The 17758-nt window shown below is 52.6% G+C and overlaps 1 protein-coding gene across 1 annotated transcript in view; it reads left to right on the top strand.

Moving 5' to 3' along the window:
* Positions 1 to 17758, top strand: part of Sntg2 (syntrophin gamma 2) — a 189229-nt gene that overhangs the window by 17896 nt on the left and 153575 nt on the right. The window contains exon 2 of the mRNA XM_042670490.1: positions 16022 to 16146. Within this exon, the coding sequence (XP_042526424.1) occupies positions 16022 to 16146 (125 nt within the window). The remainder of the gene's footprint in view (positions 1 to 16021; positions 16147 to 17758) is intronic.

The following is a 17758-nucleotide window of genomic DNA, read 5'->3' on the forward strand; positions in this document are numbered from 1 at the left end:
CTTGTGTCCCAGTCCACACAGCGTGGAGAGAGGTCAGAACACACACTTGTGTCCCAGTCCACACAGCGTGGAGAGAGGTCAGAACACACACTTGTGTCACAGTCCACACAGCGTGGAGAGAGGTCAGAACACACACTTGTGTCACAGTCCACACAGCGTGGAGAGAGGTCAGAACACACACTTGTGTCACAGTCCACACAGCGTGGAGAGAGGTCAGAACACACACTTGTGTCACAGTCCACACAGCGTGGAGAGAGGTCAGAACACACACTTGTGTCACAGTCCACACAGCGTGGAGAGAGGTCAGAACACACACTTGTGTCACAGTCCACACAGCGTGGAGAGAGGTCAGAACACACACTTGTGTCACAGTCCACACAGCGTGGAGAGAGGTCAGAACACACACTTGTGTCACAGTCCACACAGCGTGGAGAGAGGTCAGAACACACACTTGTGTCACAGTCCACACAGCGTGGAGAGAGGTCAGAACACACTTGTGTCACAGTCCACACAGCGTGGAGAGAGGTCAGAACACACACTTGTGTCACAGTCCACACAGCGTGGAGAGAGGTCAGAACACACACTTGTGTCACAGTCCACACAGCGTGGAGAGAGGTCAGAACACACACTTGTGTCACAGTCCACACAGCGTGGAGAGAGGTCACAACACACACTTGTGTCACAGTCCACACAGCGTGGAGAGAGGTCACAACACACACTTGTGTCACAGTCCACACAGCGTGGAGAGAGGTCACAACACACACTTGTGTCACAGTCCACACAGCGTGGAGAGAGGTCAGAACACACACTTGTGTCACAGTCCACACAGCGTGGAGAGAGGTCAGAACACACACTTGTGTCACAGTCCACACAGCGTGGAGAGAGGTCAGAACACACACTTGTGTCACAGTCCACACAGCGTGGAGAGAGGTCCGAACACACACTTGTGTCACAGTCCACACAGCGTGGAGAGAGGTCCGAACACACTTGTGTCACAGTCCACACAGCGTGGAGAGAGGTCCGAACACACTTGTGTCACAGTCCACACAGCGTGGAGAGAGGTCAGAACACACACTTGTGTCACAGTCCACACAGCGTGGAGAGAGGTCAGAACACACACTTGTGTCACAGTCCACACAGCGTGGAGAGAGGTCAGAACACACTTGTGTCACAATCCACACAGCGTGGAGAGAGGTCAGAACACACACGTGTCACAATCCACACAGCCTGGAGAGAGGTCAGAACACACACTTGTGTCACAATCCACACAGCCTGGAGAGAGGGCAGAACACACTTGTGTCACAGTCCACACAGCGTGGAGAGAGGGCAGAACACACACTTGTGTCACAGTCCACACAGCGTGGAGAGAGGGCAGAACACACACTTGTGTCACAGTCCACACAGCGTGGAGAGAGGGCAGAACACACACTTGTGTCACAGTCCACACAGCGTGGAGAGAGGGCAGAACACACACTTGTGTCACAGTCCACACAGCGTGGAGAGAGGGCAGAACACACACTTGTGTCACAGTCCACACAGCGTGGAGAGAGGGCAGAACACACACTTGTGTCACAGTCCACACAGCGTGGAGAGAGGTCAGAACACACACTTGTGTCACAGTCCACACAGCGTGGAGAGAGGTCAGAACACACTTGTGTCACAGTCCACACAGCGTGGAGAGAGGTCAGAACACACACTTGTGTCACAGTCCACACAGCGTGGAGAGAGGTCAGAACACACACTTGTGTCACAGTCCACACAGCGTGGAGAGAGGTCAGAACACACACTTGTGTCACAGTCCACACAGCGTGGAGAGAGGTCAGAACACACACTTGTGTCACAGTCCACACAGCGTGGAGAGAGGTCAGAACACACACTTGTGTCACAGTCCACACAGCGTGGAGAGAGGTCAGAACACACACTTGTGTCACAGTCCACACAGCGTGGAGAGAGGTCAGAACACACACTTGTGTCACAGTCCACACAGCGTGGAGAGAGGTCAGAACACACACTTGTGTCACAGTCCACACAGCGTGGAGAGAGGTCAGAACACACACTTGTGTCACAGTCCACACAGCGTGGAGAGAGGTCAGAACACACACTTGTGTCACAGTCCACACAGCGTGGAGAGAGGTCAGAACACACACTTGTGTCACAGTCCACACAGCGTGGAGAGAGGTCAGAACACACACTTGTGTCACAGTCCACACAGCGTGGAGAGAGGTCAGAACACACACTTGTGTCACAGTCCACACAGCGTGGAGAGAGGTCAGAACACACACTTGTGTCACAGTCCACAGAGCGTGGAGAGAGGTCAGAACACACTTGTGTCACAGTCCACAGAGCGTGGAGAGAGGTCAGAACACACACTTGTGTCACAGTCCACACAGCGTGGAGAGAGGTCAGAACACACACTTGTGTCACAGTCCACACAGCGTGGAGAGAGGTCACAACACACACTTGTGTCACAGTCCACACAGCGTGGAGAGAGGTCACAACACACACTTGTGTCACAGTCCACACAGCGTGGAGAGAGGTCAGAACACACTTGTGTCACAGTCCACACAGCGTGCAGAGAGGTCAGAACACACTTGTGTCACAGTCCACACAGCGTGGAGAGAGGTCAGAACACACACTTGTGTCACAATCCACACAGCGTGGAGAGAGGTCAGAACTCACACGTGTCACAATCCACACAGGGTGGAGAGAGGTCAGAACACACTTGTGTCACAGTCCACACAGCGTGGAGAGAGGTCAGAACACACACTTGTGTCACAGTCCACACAGCGTGGAGAGAGGTCAGAACACACACTTGTGTCACAGTCCACACAGCGTGGAGAGAGGTCAGAACACACACTTGTGTCACAGTCCACACAGCGTGGCGAGAGGTCAGAACACACACTTGTGTCACAGTCCACACAGCGTGGAGAGAGGTCAGAACACACACTTGTGTCACAGTCCACACAGCGTGGAGAGAGGTCCGAACACACACTTGTGTCACAGTCCACACAGCGTGGAGAGAGGTCAGAACACACACGTGTGTCACAGTCCACACAGCGTGGAGAGAGGTCAGAACACACACTTGTGTCACAGTCCACACAGCGTGGAGAGAGGTCAGAACACACTTGTGTCACAGTCCACACAGCGTGGAGAGAGGTCAGAACACACACGTGTCACAATCCACACAGCCTGGAGAGAGGTCAGAACACACACTTGTGTCACAATCCACACAGCCTGGAGAGAGGGCAGAACACACTTGTGTCACAGTCCACACAGCGTGGAGAGAGGGCAGAACACACACTTGTGTCACAGTCCACACAGCGTGGAGAGAGGGCAGAACACACACTTGTGTCACAGTCCACACAGCGTGGAGAGAGGGCAGAACACACACTTGTGTCACAGTCCACACAGCGTGGAGAGAGGGCAGAACACACACTTGTGTCACAGTCCACACATCGTGGAGAGAGGGCAGAACACACACTTGTGTCACAGTCCACACAGCGTGGAGAGAGGTCAGAACACACACTTGTGTCACAGTCCACACAGCGTGGAGAGAGGTCAGAACACACACTTGTGTCACAGTCCACACAGCGTGGAGAGAGGTCAGAACACACACTTGTGTCACAGTCCACACAGCGTGGAGAGAGGTCAGAACACACACTTGTGTCACAGTCCACACAGCGTGGAGAGAGGTCAGAACACACACTTGTGTCACAGTCCACACAGCGTGGAGAGAGGTCAGAACACACACTTGTGTCACAGTCCACACAGCGTGGAGAGAGGTCAGAACACACACTTGTGTCACAGTCCACACAGCGTGGAGAGAGGTCAGAACACACACTTGTGTCACAGTCCACACAGCGTGGAGAGAGGTCAGAACACACACTTGTGTCACAGTCCACACAGCGTGGAGAGAGGTCAGAACACACTTGTGTCACAGTCCACACAGCGTGGAGAGAGGTCGGAACACACACTTGTGTCACAGTCCACACAGCGTGGAGAGAGGTCGGAACACACACTTGTGTCACAGTCCACACAGCGTGGAGAGAGGTCGGAACACACACTTGTGTCAAAGTCCACACAGCGTGGAGAGAGGTCAGAACACACACTTGTGTCACAGTCCACACAGCGTGGAGAGAGGTCAGAACACACTTGTGTCACAATCCACACAGCGTGGAGAGAGGTCAGAACACACACTTGTGTCACAATCCACACAGCGTGGAGAGAGGTCAGAACTCACACGTGTCACAATCCACACAGGGTGGAGAGAGATCAGAACACACTTGTGTCACAATCCACAGAGCGTGGAGAGAGGTCAGAACACACACTTGTGTCACAGTCCACACAGCGTGGAGAGAGGTCAGAACACACACTTGTGTCACAGTCCACACAGCGTGGAGAGAGGTCAGAACACACACTTTTGTCACAGTCCACACAGCGTTGAGAGAGGGCAGAACACACACTTGTGTCACAGTCCACACAGCGTGGAGAGAGGTCAGAACACACACTTGTGTCACAATCCACACAGCGTGGAGAGAGGTCCGAACACACACTTGTGTCACAATCCACACAGCGTGGAGAGAGGTCAGAACACACACTTGTGTCACAGTCCACACAGCGTGGAGAGAGGTCAGAACACACACTTGTGTCACAGTCCACACAGCGTGGAGAGAGGTCAGAACACACACTTGTGTCACAGTCCACACAGCGTGGAGAGAGGTCAGAACACACACTTGTGTCACAGTCCACACAGCGTGGAGAGAGGTCAGAACACACTTGTGTCACAATCTACACAGCGTGGAGAGAGGTCAGAACACACACTTGTGTCACAGTCCACACAGCGTGGAGAGAGGTCAGAACACACACTTGTGTCACAGTCCACACAGCGTGGAGAGAGGTCAGAACACACACTTGTGTCACAATCCACACAGCTTGGAGAGAGGGCAGAACACACACTTGTGTCACAATCCACACAGCGTGGAGAGAGGTCAGAGCACACACTTGTGTCACAGTCCACACAGCGTGGAGAGAGGTCAGAACACACACTTGTGTCACAGTCCACACAGCGTGGAGAGAGGTCAGAACACACACTTGTGTCACAGTCCACACAGCGTGGAGAGAGGTCAGAACACACACTTGTGTCACAGTCCACACAGCGTGGAGAGAGGTCAGAACACACTTGTGTCACAGTCCACACAGCGTGGAGAGAGGGCAGAACACACACTTGTGTCACAATCCACACAGCGTGGAGAGAGGTCAGAACACACACTTGTTTCACAATCCACACAGCGTGGAGAGAGGTCAGAACACACACTTGTTTCACAATCCACACAGCGTGGAGAGAGGTCAGAACACACTTGTGTCACAATCCACACAGCGTGGAGAGAGGGCAGAACACACACTTGTGTCACAATCCACACAGCGTGGAGAGAGGTCAGAACACACACGTGTCACAATCCACACAGCGTGGAGAGAGGGCAGAACACACACTTGTGTCACAGTCCACACAGCGTGGAGAGAGGGCAGAACACACACTTGTGTCACAGTCCACACAGCGTGGAGAGAGGGCAGAACACACACTTGTGTCACAGTCCACACAGCGTGGAGAGAGGGCAGAACACACACTTGTGTCACAGTCCACACAGCGTGGAGAGAGGTCAGAACACACACTTGTGTCACAGTCCACACAGCGTGGAGAGAGGTCAGAACACACTTGTGTCACAGTCCACACAGCGTGGAGAGAGGTCAGAACACACACTTGTGTCACAGTCCACACAGCGTGGAGAGAGGTCAGAACACACACTTGTGTCACAGTCCACACAGCGTGGAGAGAGGTCAGAACACACACTTGTGTCACAGTCCACACAGCGTGGAGAGAGGTCAGAACACACACTTGTGTCACAGTCCACACAGCGTGGAGAGAGGTCAGAACACACACTTGTGTCACAGTCCACACAGCGTGGAGAGAGGTCAGAACACACACTTGTGTCACAGTCCACACAGCGTGGAGAGAGGTCAGAACACACACTTGTGTCACAGTCCACACAGCGTGGAGAGAGGTCAGAACACACACTTGTGTCACAGTCCACACAGCGTGGAGAGAGGTCAGAACACACACTTGTGTCACAGTCCACACAGCGTGGAGAGAGGTCAGAACACACACTTGTGTCACAGTCCACACAGCGTGGAGAGAGGTCAGAACACACACTTGTGTCACAGTCCACACAGCGTGGAGAGAGGTCAGAACACACACTTGTGTCACAGTCCACACAGCGTGGAGAGAGGTCAGAACACACACTTGTGTCACAGTCCACACAGCGTGGAGAGAGGTCAGAACACACACTTGTGTCACAGTCCACACAGCGTGGAGAGAGGTCAGAACACACACTTGTGTCACAGTCCACAGAGCGTGGAGAGAGGTCAGAACACACACTTGTGTCACAGTCCACAGAGCGTGGAGAGAGGTCAGAACACACTTGTGTCACAGTCCACAGAGCGTGGAGAGAGGTCAGAACACACACTTGTGTCACAGTCCACACAGCGTGGAGAGAGGTCAGAACACACACTTGTGTCACAGTCCACACAGCGTGGAGAGAGGTCACAACACACACTTGTGTCACAGTCCACACAGCGTGGAGAGAGGTCACAACACACACTTGTGTCACAGTCCACACAGCGTGGAGAGAGGTCAGAACACACTTGTGTCACAGTCCACACAGCGTGGAGAGAGGTCAGAACACACTTGTGTCACAGTCCACACAGCGTGGAGAGAGGTCAGAACACACACTTGTGTCACAATCCACACAGCGTGGAGAGAGGTCAGAACTCACACGTGTCACAATCCACACAGGGTGGAGAGAGGTCAGAACACACTTGTGTCACAGTCCACACAGCGTGGAGAGAGGTCAGAACACACACTTGTGTCACAGTCCACACAGCGTGGAGAGAGGTCAGAACACACACTTGTGTCACAGTCCACACAGCGTGGAGAGAGGTCAGAACACACACTTGTGTCACAGTCCACACAGCGTGGAGAGAGGTCAGAACACACACTTGTGTCACAGTCCACACAGCGTGGAGAGAGGTCCGAACACACACTTGTGTCACAGTCCACACAGCGTGGAGAGAGGTCCGAACACACACTTGTGTCACAGTCCACACAGCGTGGAGAGAGGTCAGAACACACACGTGTGTCACAGTCCACACAGCGTGGAGAGAGGTCAGAACACACACTTGTGTCACAGTCCACACAGCGTGGAGAGAGGTCAGAACACACTTGTGTCACAGTCCACACAGCGTGGAGAGAGGTCAGAACACACACGTGTCACAATCCACACAGCCTGGAGAGAGGTCAGAACACACACTTGTGTCACAATCCACACAGCCTGGAGAGAGGGCAGAACACACTTGTGTCACAATCCACACAGCGTGGAGAGAGGGCAGAACACACACTTGTGTCACAGTCCACACAGCGTGGAGAGAGGGCAGAACACACACTTGTGTCACAGTCCACACAGCGTGGAGAGAGGGCAGAACACACACTTGTGTCACAGTCCACACAGCGTGGAGAGAGGGCAGAACACACACTTGTGTCACAGTCCACACAGCGTGGAGAGAGGGCAGAACACACACTTGTGTCACAGTCCACACAGCGTGGAGAGAGGTCAGAACACACACTTGTGTCACAGTCCACACAGCGTGGAGAGAGGTCAGAACACACACTTGTGTCACAGTCCACACAGCGTGGAGAGAGGTCAGAACACACACTTGTGTCACAGTCCACACAGCGTGGAGAGAGGTCAGAACACACACTTGTGTCAAAGTCCACACAGCGTGGAGAGAGGTCAGAACACACACTTGTGTCACAGTCCACACAGCGTGGAGAGAGGTCAGAACACACTTGTGTCACAATCCACACAGCGTGGAGAGAGGTCAGAACACACACTTGTGTCACAATCCACACAGCGTGGAGAGAGGTCAGAACTCACACGTGTCACAATCCACACAGGGTGGAGAGAGATCAGAACACACTTGTGTCACAATCCACAGAGCGTGGAGAGAGGTCAGAACACACACTTGTGTCACAGTCCACACAGCGTGGAGAGAGGTCAGAACACACACTTGTGTCACAGTCCACACAGCGTGGAGAGAGGTCAGAACACACACTTTTGTCACAGTCCACACAGCGTTGAGAGAGGGCAGAACACACACTTGTGTCACAGTCCACACAGCGTGGAGAGAGGTCAGAACACACACTTGTGTCACAATCCACACAGCGTGGAGAGAGGTCCGAACACACACTTGTGTCACAATCCACACAGCGTGGAGAGAGGTCAGAACACACACTTGTGTCACAGTCCACACAGCGTGGAGAGAGGTCAGAACACACACTTGTGTCACAGTCCACACAGCGTGGAGAGAGGTCAGAACACACACTTGTGTCACAGTCCACACAGCGTGGAGAGAGGTCAGAACACACACTTGTGTCACAGTCCACACAGCGTGGAGAGAGGTCAGAACACACTTGTGTCACAATCTACACAGCGTGGAGAGAGGTCAGAACACACACTTGTGTCACAGTCCACACAGCGTGGAGAGAGGTCAGAACACACACTTGTGTCACAATCCACACAGCGTGGAGAGAGGTCAGAACACACACTTGTGTCACAATCCACACAGCTTGGAGAGAGGGCAGAACACACACTTGTGTCACAATCCACACAGCGTGGAGAGAGGTCAGAGCACACACTTGTGTCACAGTCCACACAGCGTGGAGAGAGGTCAGAACACACACTTGTGTCACAGTCCACACAGCGTGGAGAGAGGTCAGAACACACACTTGTGTCACAGTCCACACAGCGTGGAGAGAGGTCAGAACACACACTTGTGTCACAGTCCACACAGCGTGGAGAGAGGTCAGAACACACTTGTGTCACAGTCCACACAGCGTGGAGAGAGGGCAGAACACACACTTGTGTCACAATCCACACAGCGTGGAGAGAGGTCAGAACACACACTTGTTTCACAATCCACACAGCGTGGAGAGAGGTCAGAACACACACTTGTTTCACAATCCACACAGCGTGGAGAGAGGTCAGAACACACTTGTGTCACAATCCACACAGCGTGGAGAGAGGGCAGAACACACACTTGTGTCACAATCCACACAGCGTGGAGAGAGGTCAGAACACACACGTGTCACAATCCACACAGCGTGGAGAGAGGTCAGAACACACACTTGTGTCACAGTCCACACAGCGTGGAGAGAGGTCAGAACACACACTTGTGTCACAGTCCACACAGCGTGGAGAGAGGTCAGAACACACACTTGTGTCACAGTCCACACAGCGTGGAGAGAGGTCAGAACACACACTTGTGTCACAGTCCACACAGCGTGGAGAGAGGTCAGAACACACACTTGTGTCACAGTCCACACAGCGTGGAGAGAGGTCAGAACACACACTTGTGTCACAGTCCACACAGCGTGGAGAGAGGTCAGAACACACACTTGTGTCACAGTCCACACAGCGTGGAGAGAGGTCAGAACACACACTTGTGTCACAGTCCACACAGCGTGGAGAGAGGTCAGAACACACACTTGTGTCACAGTCCACACATTGTGGAGAGAGGTCAGAACACACACTTGTGTCACAGTCCACACATTGTGGAGAGAGGTCAGAACACACACTTGTGTCACAGTCCACACAGCGTGGAGAGAGGTCAGAACACACACTTGTGTCACAGTCCACACAGCGTGGAGAGAGGTCAGAACACACACTTGTGTCACAGTCCACACAGCGTGGAGAGAGGTCAGAACACACACTTGTGGCACAGTCCACACAGCGTGGAGAGAGGTCAGAACACACACTTGTGTCACAGTCCACACAGCGTGGAGAGAGGTCAGAACACACACTTGTGTCACAGTCCACACAGCGTGGAGAGAGGTCAGAACACACACTTGTGTCACAGTCCACACAGCGTGGAGAGAGGTCAGAACACACACTTGTGTCACAGTCCACACAGCGTGGAGAGAGGTCAGAACACACACTTGTGTCACAGTCCACACAGCGTGGAGAGAGGTCAGAACACACACTTGTGTCACAGTCCACACAGCGTGGAGAGAGGTCAGAACACACACTTGTGTCACAGTCCACACAGCGTGGAGAGAGGTCAGAACACACACTTGTGTCACAGTCCACACAGCGTGGAGAGAGGTCAGAACACACACTTGTGTCACAGTCCACACAGCGTGGAGAGAGGTCAGAACACACACTTGTGTCACAGTCCACACAGCGTGGAGAGAGGTCAGAACACACACTTGTGTCACAGTCCACACAGCGTGGAGAGAGGTCAGAACACACACTTGTGTCACAGTCCACACAGCGTGGAGAGAGGTCAGAACACACACTTGTGTCACAGTCCACACAGCGTGGAGAGAGGTCAGAACACACACTTGTGTCACAGTCCACACAGCGTGGAGAGAGGTCAGAACACACTTGTGTCACAGTCCACACAGCGTGGAGAGAGGTCAGAACACACACTTGTGTCACAGTCCACACAGCGTGGAGAGAGGTCAGAACACACACTTGTGTCACAGTCCACACAGCGTGGAGAGAGGTCAGAACACACACTTGTGTCACAGTCCACACAGCGTGGAGAGAGGTCAGAACACACACTTGTGTCACAGTCCACACAGCGTGGGGAGAGGTCAGAACACACTTGTGTCACAGTCCACACAGCGTGGGGAGAGGTCAGAACACACACTTGTGTCACAGTCCACACAGCGTGGGGAGAGGTCAGAACACACACTTGTGTCACAGTCCACACAGCGTGGAGAGAGGTCAGAACACACACTTGTGTCACAATCCACACAGCGTGGAGAGAGGTCAGAACACACTTGTCTCACAATCCACACAGCGTGGAGAGAGGTCAGAACACACACTTGTGTCACAGTCCACACAGCGTGGAGAGAGGTCAGAACACACACTTGTGTCACAGTCCACACAGCGTGGAGAGAGGTCAGAACACACTTGTGTCACAGTCCACACAGCGTGGAGAGAGGTCAGAACACACACTTGTGTCACAGTCCACACAGCGTGGAGAGAGGTCAGAACACACACTTGTGTCACAGTCCACACAGCGTGGAGAGAGGTCAGAACACACACTTGTGTCACAGTCCACACAGCGTGGAGAGAGGTCAGAACACACACTTGTGTCACAATCCACACAGCGTGGAGAGAGGTCAGAACACACACTTGTGTCACAGTCCACACACTGTGGAGAGAGGTCAGAACACACTTGTGTCACAGTCCACACAGCGTGGAGAGAGGTCAGAACACACACTTGTGTCACAGTCCACACAGCGTGGAGAGAGGTCAGAACACACACTTGTGTCACAGTCCACACAGCGTGGAGAGAGGTCAGAACACACACTTGTGTCACAGTCCACACAGCGTGGAGAGAGGTCAGAACACACTTGTGTCACAGTCCACACAGCGTGGAGAGAGGGCAGAACACACACTTGTGTCACAATCCACACAGCGTGGAGAGAGGGCAGAACACACACTTGTGTCACAATCCACACAGCGTGGAGAGAGGTCAGAACACACACTTATGTCACAATCCACACAGCGTGGAGAGAGGTCAGAACACACTTGTGTCACAATCCACACAGCGTGGAGAGAGGGCAGAACACACACTTGTGTCACAATCCACACAGCGTGGAGAGAGGGCAGAACACACACGTGTCACAATCCACACAGCGTGGAGAGAGGTCAGAACACACACTTGTGTCACAGTCCACACAGCGTGGAGAGAGGTCAGAACACACACTTGTGTCACAGTCCACACAGCGTGGAGAGAGGTCAGAACACACTTGTGTCACAGTCCACACAGCGTGGAGAGAGGTCAGAACACACACTTGTGTCACAGTCCACACAGCGTGGAGAGAGGTCAGAACACACACTTGTGTCACAGTCCACACAGCGTGGAGAGAGGTCAGAACACACACTTGTGTCACAGTCCACACAGCGTGGAGAGAGGTCAGAACACACACTTGTGTCACAGTCCACACAGCGTGGAGAGAGGTCAGAACACACACTTGTGTCACAGTCCACACAGCGTGGAGAGAGGTCAGAACACACACTTGTGTCACAGTCCACACAGCATGGAGAGAGGTCAGAACACACACTTGTGTCACAGTCCACACATTGTGGAGAGAGGTCAGAACACACACTTGTGTCACAGTCCACACAGCGTGGAGAGAGGTCAGAACACACACTTGTGTCACAGTCCACACAGCGTGGAGAGAGGTCAGAACACACACTTGTGTCACAGTCCACACAGCGTGGAGAGAGGTCAGAACACACACTTGTGGCACAGTCCACACAGCGTGGAGAGAGGTCAGAACACACACTTGTGTCACAGTCCACACAGCGTGGAGAGAGGTCAGAACACACACTTGTGTCACAGTCCACACAGCGTGGAGAGAGGTCAGAACACACACTTGTGTCACAGTCCACACAGCGTGGAGAGAGGTCAGAACACACACTTGTGTCACAGTCCACACAGCGTGGAGAGAGGTCAGAACACACACTTGTGTCACAGTCCACACAGCGTGGAGAGAGGTCAGAACACACACTTGTGTCACAGTCCACACAGCGTGGAGAGAGGTCAGAACACACACTTGTGTCACAGTCCACACAGCGTGGAGAGAGGTCAGAACACACACTTGTGTCACAGTCCACACAGCGTGGAGAGAGGTCAGAACACACACTTGTGTCACAGTCCACACAGCGTGGAGAGAGGTCAGAACACACACTTGTGTCACAGTCCACACAGCGTGGAGAGAGGTCAGAACACACACTTGTGTCACAGTCCACACAGCGTGGAGAGAGGTCAGAACACACACTTGTGTCACAGTCCACACAGCGTGGAGAGAGGTCAGAACACACACTTGTGTCACAATCCACACAGCGTGGAGAGAGGTCAGAACACACACTTGTGTCACAGTCCACACAGCGTGGAGAGAGGTCAGAACACACACTTGTGTCACAGTCCACAGAGCGTGGAGAGAGGTCAGAACACACACTTGTGTCACAGTCCACACAGCGTGGAGAGAGGTCAGAACACACACTTGTGTCACAGTCCACACAGCGTGGAGAGAGGTCAGAACACACACTTGTGTCACAGTCCACACAGCGTGGAGAGAGGTCAGAACACACACTTGTGTCACAGTCCACACAGCGTGGAGAGAGGTCAGAACACACTTTTGTCACAGTCCACACAGCGTGGGGAGAGGTCAGAACACACACTTGTGTCACAGTCCACACAGCGTGGAAAGAGGTCAGAACACACACTTGTGTCACAGTCCACACAGCGTGGAGAGAGGTCAGAACACACACTTGTGTCACAGTCCACACAGCGTGGAGAGAGGTCAGAACACATACTTGTGTCACAGTCCACACAGCGTGGAGAGAGGTCAGAACACACACTTGTGTCACAGTCCACACAGCGTGGAGAGAGGTCAGAACACACACTTGTGTCACAATCCACACAGCGTGGAGAGAGGTCAGAACACACTTGTCTCACAATCCACACAGCGTGGAGAGAGGTCAGAACACACACTTGTGTCACAATCCACACAGCATGGAGAGAGGTCAGAACACACACTTGTGTCACAGTCCACACAGCATGGAGAGAGGTCAGAACACACTTGTGTCACAATCCACACAGCGTGGAGAGAGGTCAGAACACACACTTGTGTCACAGTCCACACAGCGTGGAGAGAGGTCAGAACACACACTTGTGTCACAGTCCACACAGCGTGGAGAGAGGTCAGAACACACACTTGTGTCACAGTCCACACAGCGTGGAGAGAGGTCAGAACACACACTTGTGTCACAATCCACACAGCGTGGAGAGAGGTCAGAACACACACTTGTGTCACAGTCCACACAGCGTGGAGAGAGGTCAGAACACACTTGTGTCACAGTCCACACAGCGTGGAGAGAGGTCAGAACACACACTTGTGTCACAGTCCACACAGCGTGGAGAGAGGTCAGAACACACTTGTGTCACAGTCCACACAGCGTGGAGAGAGGTCAGAACACACACTTGTGTCACAATCCACACAGCGTGGAGAGAGGTCAGAACACACACTTGTGTCACAGTCCACACAGCATGGAGAGGGATTCGAGAATTACTCCTATCTCTACTGTTCTAGATGATTCCTTCCTGTCACAGGTAAGCTCAGGTCCATGGCGGTGGGGCTCTGGGCTGTGGCAGTCAGAGCCCCGGGACTCAGGCCCTTGGGAGCTGTGACCTTATGTGCTTGGCTCTGGTGCCTGGACATCCAAGCCCTCACACATGAGCCACACCCACGGAGGCGAACTTGCATGGGCAAGTGATACTCCAGATTGGTCTATACTTCTCAGAACTCCAGGCGCCCCTGCCTCCTCCTTCTCAAATGTGGAGAAGCTACCTTCCAGCCAAGGCCTAGAGTTGAGGCATAGAGGCTGAGTAGCCACGTGAATCTTTAGATCTCGAAACAGAGGTCCACAGAGTGGAGCCAGGGTTAATATTCACTTTGGAAGAGGTAAAACTAAAGAGTCAGGAGAGGAAAGGTGAGACTTGAACTAGCAGCGAGGGAAGGCCAGCGGGGATGGAGCCAGCAGACGCAGAGCTCCTGAGCTGGGAATGCTGTGTGGAGCTGCTGGGTCAGAGAATCTTCTTCATTATCTTTGCAGACTGCCTTTTGTATACTGTATATATTAATTGTATGAAGTGGTTTCTAGGCACAGAAAGAGGAATCATTTTTGGCCTTATTAGCTAAGGAAATTTGAGTTGTTTTCACCAGGGCTGTGTGTAGCTCAGCGGAAGATCACGGAACAGGCCCAAGTCCCTGAGTGCCATCCAAGCCAGAAGCCAGACGAATCGCTTCATTTCCGCTTGTTTCTGGGCTGTGCTTCTGTTGTGCACGGGGCCAGACCATCCTGCCTCCAGCAGCTCTGTGAGCATCATCTTAGCGGTGCCTGGTGCTAGCCTCTTCTGCTGCGCCAGACTTCAGCGGTGCCTGGTGCTGGCCTCTTCTGCTGCGCCAGACTTCAGCGGTGCCTGGTGCTGGCCTCTTCTGCTGTGCCAGACTTCAGCGGTGCCTGGTGCTGGCCTCTTCTGCTGCGCCAGACTTCAGTGGTGCCTGGTGCTGGCTCTTGTGCTGCGCCAGACTTCAGCGGTGCCTGGTGCTGGCCTCTTCTGCTGCGCCAGACTGAGCCTCGGTGTTTCTTCCCCGCTGGTTTAATTGAGGCGAGTGTCCTAACTTGGGCTGAGCTGCCCAGGCAGGCCGCTGTGGGCAGGTGGTGATCAGGCTATTTTTAAAGCCATTTTTCGCAGTCAACTTGTAAATCAATGATGTAGTTTTTGTTTATAACTAGAAAACTCAAAATATCCTTTGTTTCTTGTTTTCTTGCTTAAAGACAACATTTTATTCCTGATAAGAGTATGTTCTTTTCCCTGTAATTCCAGCTACTCCAGAGGTCGAGGTCAGGAGCATCATGGTTTGAGATCATCCTAGGCTAAACGTGTGCGGTCCCCCTCAGCCGGTTAACCAGACGTGATCTCACAAGCCCGGGAGGCCTTCCACGGGAGGATCAAGGTCTGGGGTCGTCCCCATCAGGAAAACAAGCACAAAGGGACTGGGCACATGACTCAAGTGGTAGAGTACCTGCCTGGCAAGCACCACTAAAAATAAATGGTGAAATGTGAGTTTTATACTGGGGTGGACAGGGGATCATTTTAGAGTGGGATGATGGTTTCCTGCTCTGGATGTTGTGTGCCAAAGGTCAGTCCATTCCCCCATCTTTGGGCCCTGTGGGGCCCCCGGCGGTCCAGGCACCCACAGTTCAGTCTTCTCTGAACACCCTGAGGCCCTGCGATGTCTGGGGTCTGAGCACTCCTGGCCAGCAGGGTCTCTGGTCTTTAGGCATCTGCGGTAGTCAGGCCCAGCACCTTCCCACCCTGTCAGGGGAGTGGGCTACCCCTGCACCCCAGAAGAGCTGCAGCTCTGCTCCTGCACCTCCATTCTGGGACCTGGTGGAGGAGATGCTCCCAAACGTTTTGCAATGCAAGGAGAGCCTGACCTAGTTGATGGTATGGAGGCTGCATTAGTAGCTACCCTAAGAAAGCCTGTTACAGGGGTTGGCACACTTTTCTTTCAGAGACAAATAGCAAATTGTTTAGGCCTTCTTGTATCCAGCCAGCTGTTTGCCCTACTTAACTAGAGAAAAATCAGCTACTGCCGATAGAGAGTGTGTGGTGATGCCAGTAAATCTTTACTCACACGCTAGGTCTGGCCATGGGCCATGGCTCTCACTCTTCATCCAGAAAGTAAAAATCACAGCAGAAGCGAGGAGACAACATGAATACAGTATTTCAATAAATATCACAAGTAATATGATAGTTTATTATGCTTTCTCCATAAATAGCAATATATTCCAAATATAATTCTAGTAAGAATACTGAGTGTTCAAACTAAAAGATTAATTCTGATCAAGTTTATCTGGAATGAGCAGACAAGAATTGTCTGAGCAATAAACTTTCAAGTTAACATTGACTTGGGCTAACGACTGTGCACACGTTAGACGAAGTGTAGAGGGATTGTCAAGCAGCCCAGCACAGTGTCATACACCAACTGCAGAGTCAACAGAAGAGGCTCACCCTCACCCAATGAGAGAGGTTGTATCTCGTTTTTCTCATTGATATGTTTAAAATGTGTATTTTAAAACCAGTCCCAAAGAAGCAAATTTAATGTAACCTGCTAACAGGATCTGGTGAAGCAAACAGCTCTTGTTCATCACTGGATAGTTAATTTTGAATGTATGTCTGCCCAGTGAGACCAAACCTTGACTTTCATTGGGAACCGCCAAGCCCGCTCCATGGTGACCTGGCGATCATTCACGTCATCACGGACACAATATGGCCTGGACAGGCCCACCCTCACTGTCCATCCACTTGCTGCCGTTAGTTTCAAATCTGCTCGATGCCAACCAATAGATTAGGGTTCCAGGACAAGGCGCTGTGACTGTGGAGGCAGGAAGTCTGTGTGGAACCCCTGCTGGGTGCCAGTGGCTCACACCTGTCATCCTAGCTACTCACAAGGCTGAGGTCTGAGGATGGCAGTTCAAAGCCAGCCTGATCAGGAAAGTCCATGAGACTCCAATAAACTACTCAGAAAAAGCTGCAAGTGGGGCTGTGGTTAAGGTGGTAGAGTGCTAGCCTTGAACACGACGAAACTCAGGGACAGGGCCCAGGCTCTGATTTCAAGCCCCAAGACTGCCCAAAACAAACAAACAAAAAACCCCCACAAATGTCATTCCAAGAAACCATCACTAATCTATTGCCCACACAGCTTTCTCCTGTAAAGGCTCTACATATTCTACTCTTACACTCAGGTAACAGTCTTCCTACATTAACTTCTGTGCAGGACCATAGTGTGGAGTAGGGCACAGACACATTGTTTGCATGTGCATCTACTTAACTCTTTCACTTTATGCCTCTTTCTTCTTTTCTCCTCTCGTTTCTCCCCTCCTTCCTTCCTTTTGTTTTCTTCTTCTTCTTTTCATTGGGATGGGGTCTTGCTGTGAAGCCCAGGCTGACCTGGAGCTCAAGCCCTCCCGCCCCAGCCTGTGGAGCGCTGGGGTGCGGTGTGTGCCCTGTACCCAGCTCTCCCTGGGTGATGTACACTCTTTCTGCTGAGTTGTCT

Source organism: Dipodomys spectabilis, unplaced genomic scaffold (assembly GCF_019054845.1).
Source record: "Dipodomys spectabilis isolate Male_0828 unplaced genomic scaffold, ASM1905484v1 ptg000561l, whole genome shotgun sequence".
Taxonomy (NCBI): Eukaryota; Metazoa; Chordata; class Mammalia; order Rodentia; family Heteromyidae; genus Dipodomys; species Dipodomys spectabilis.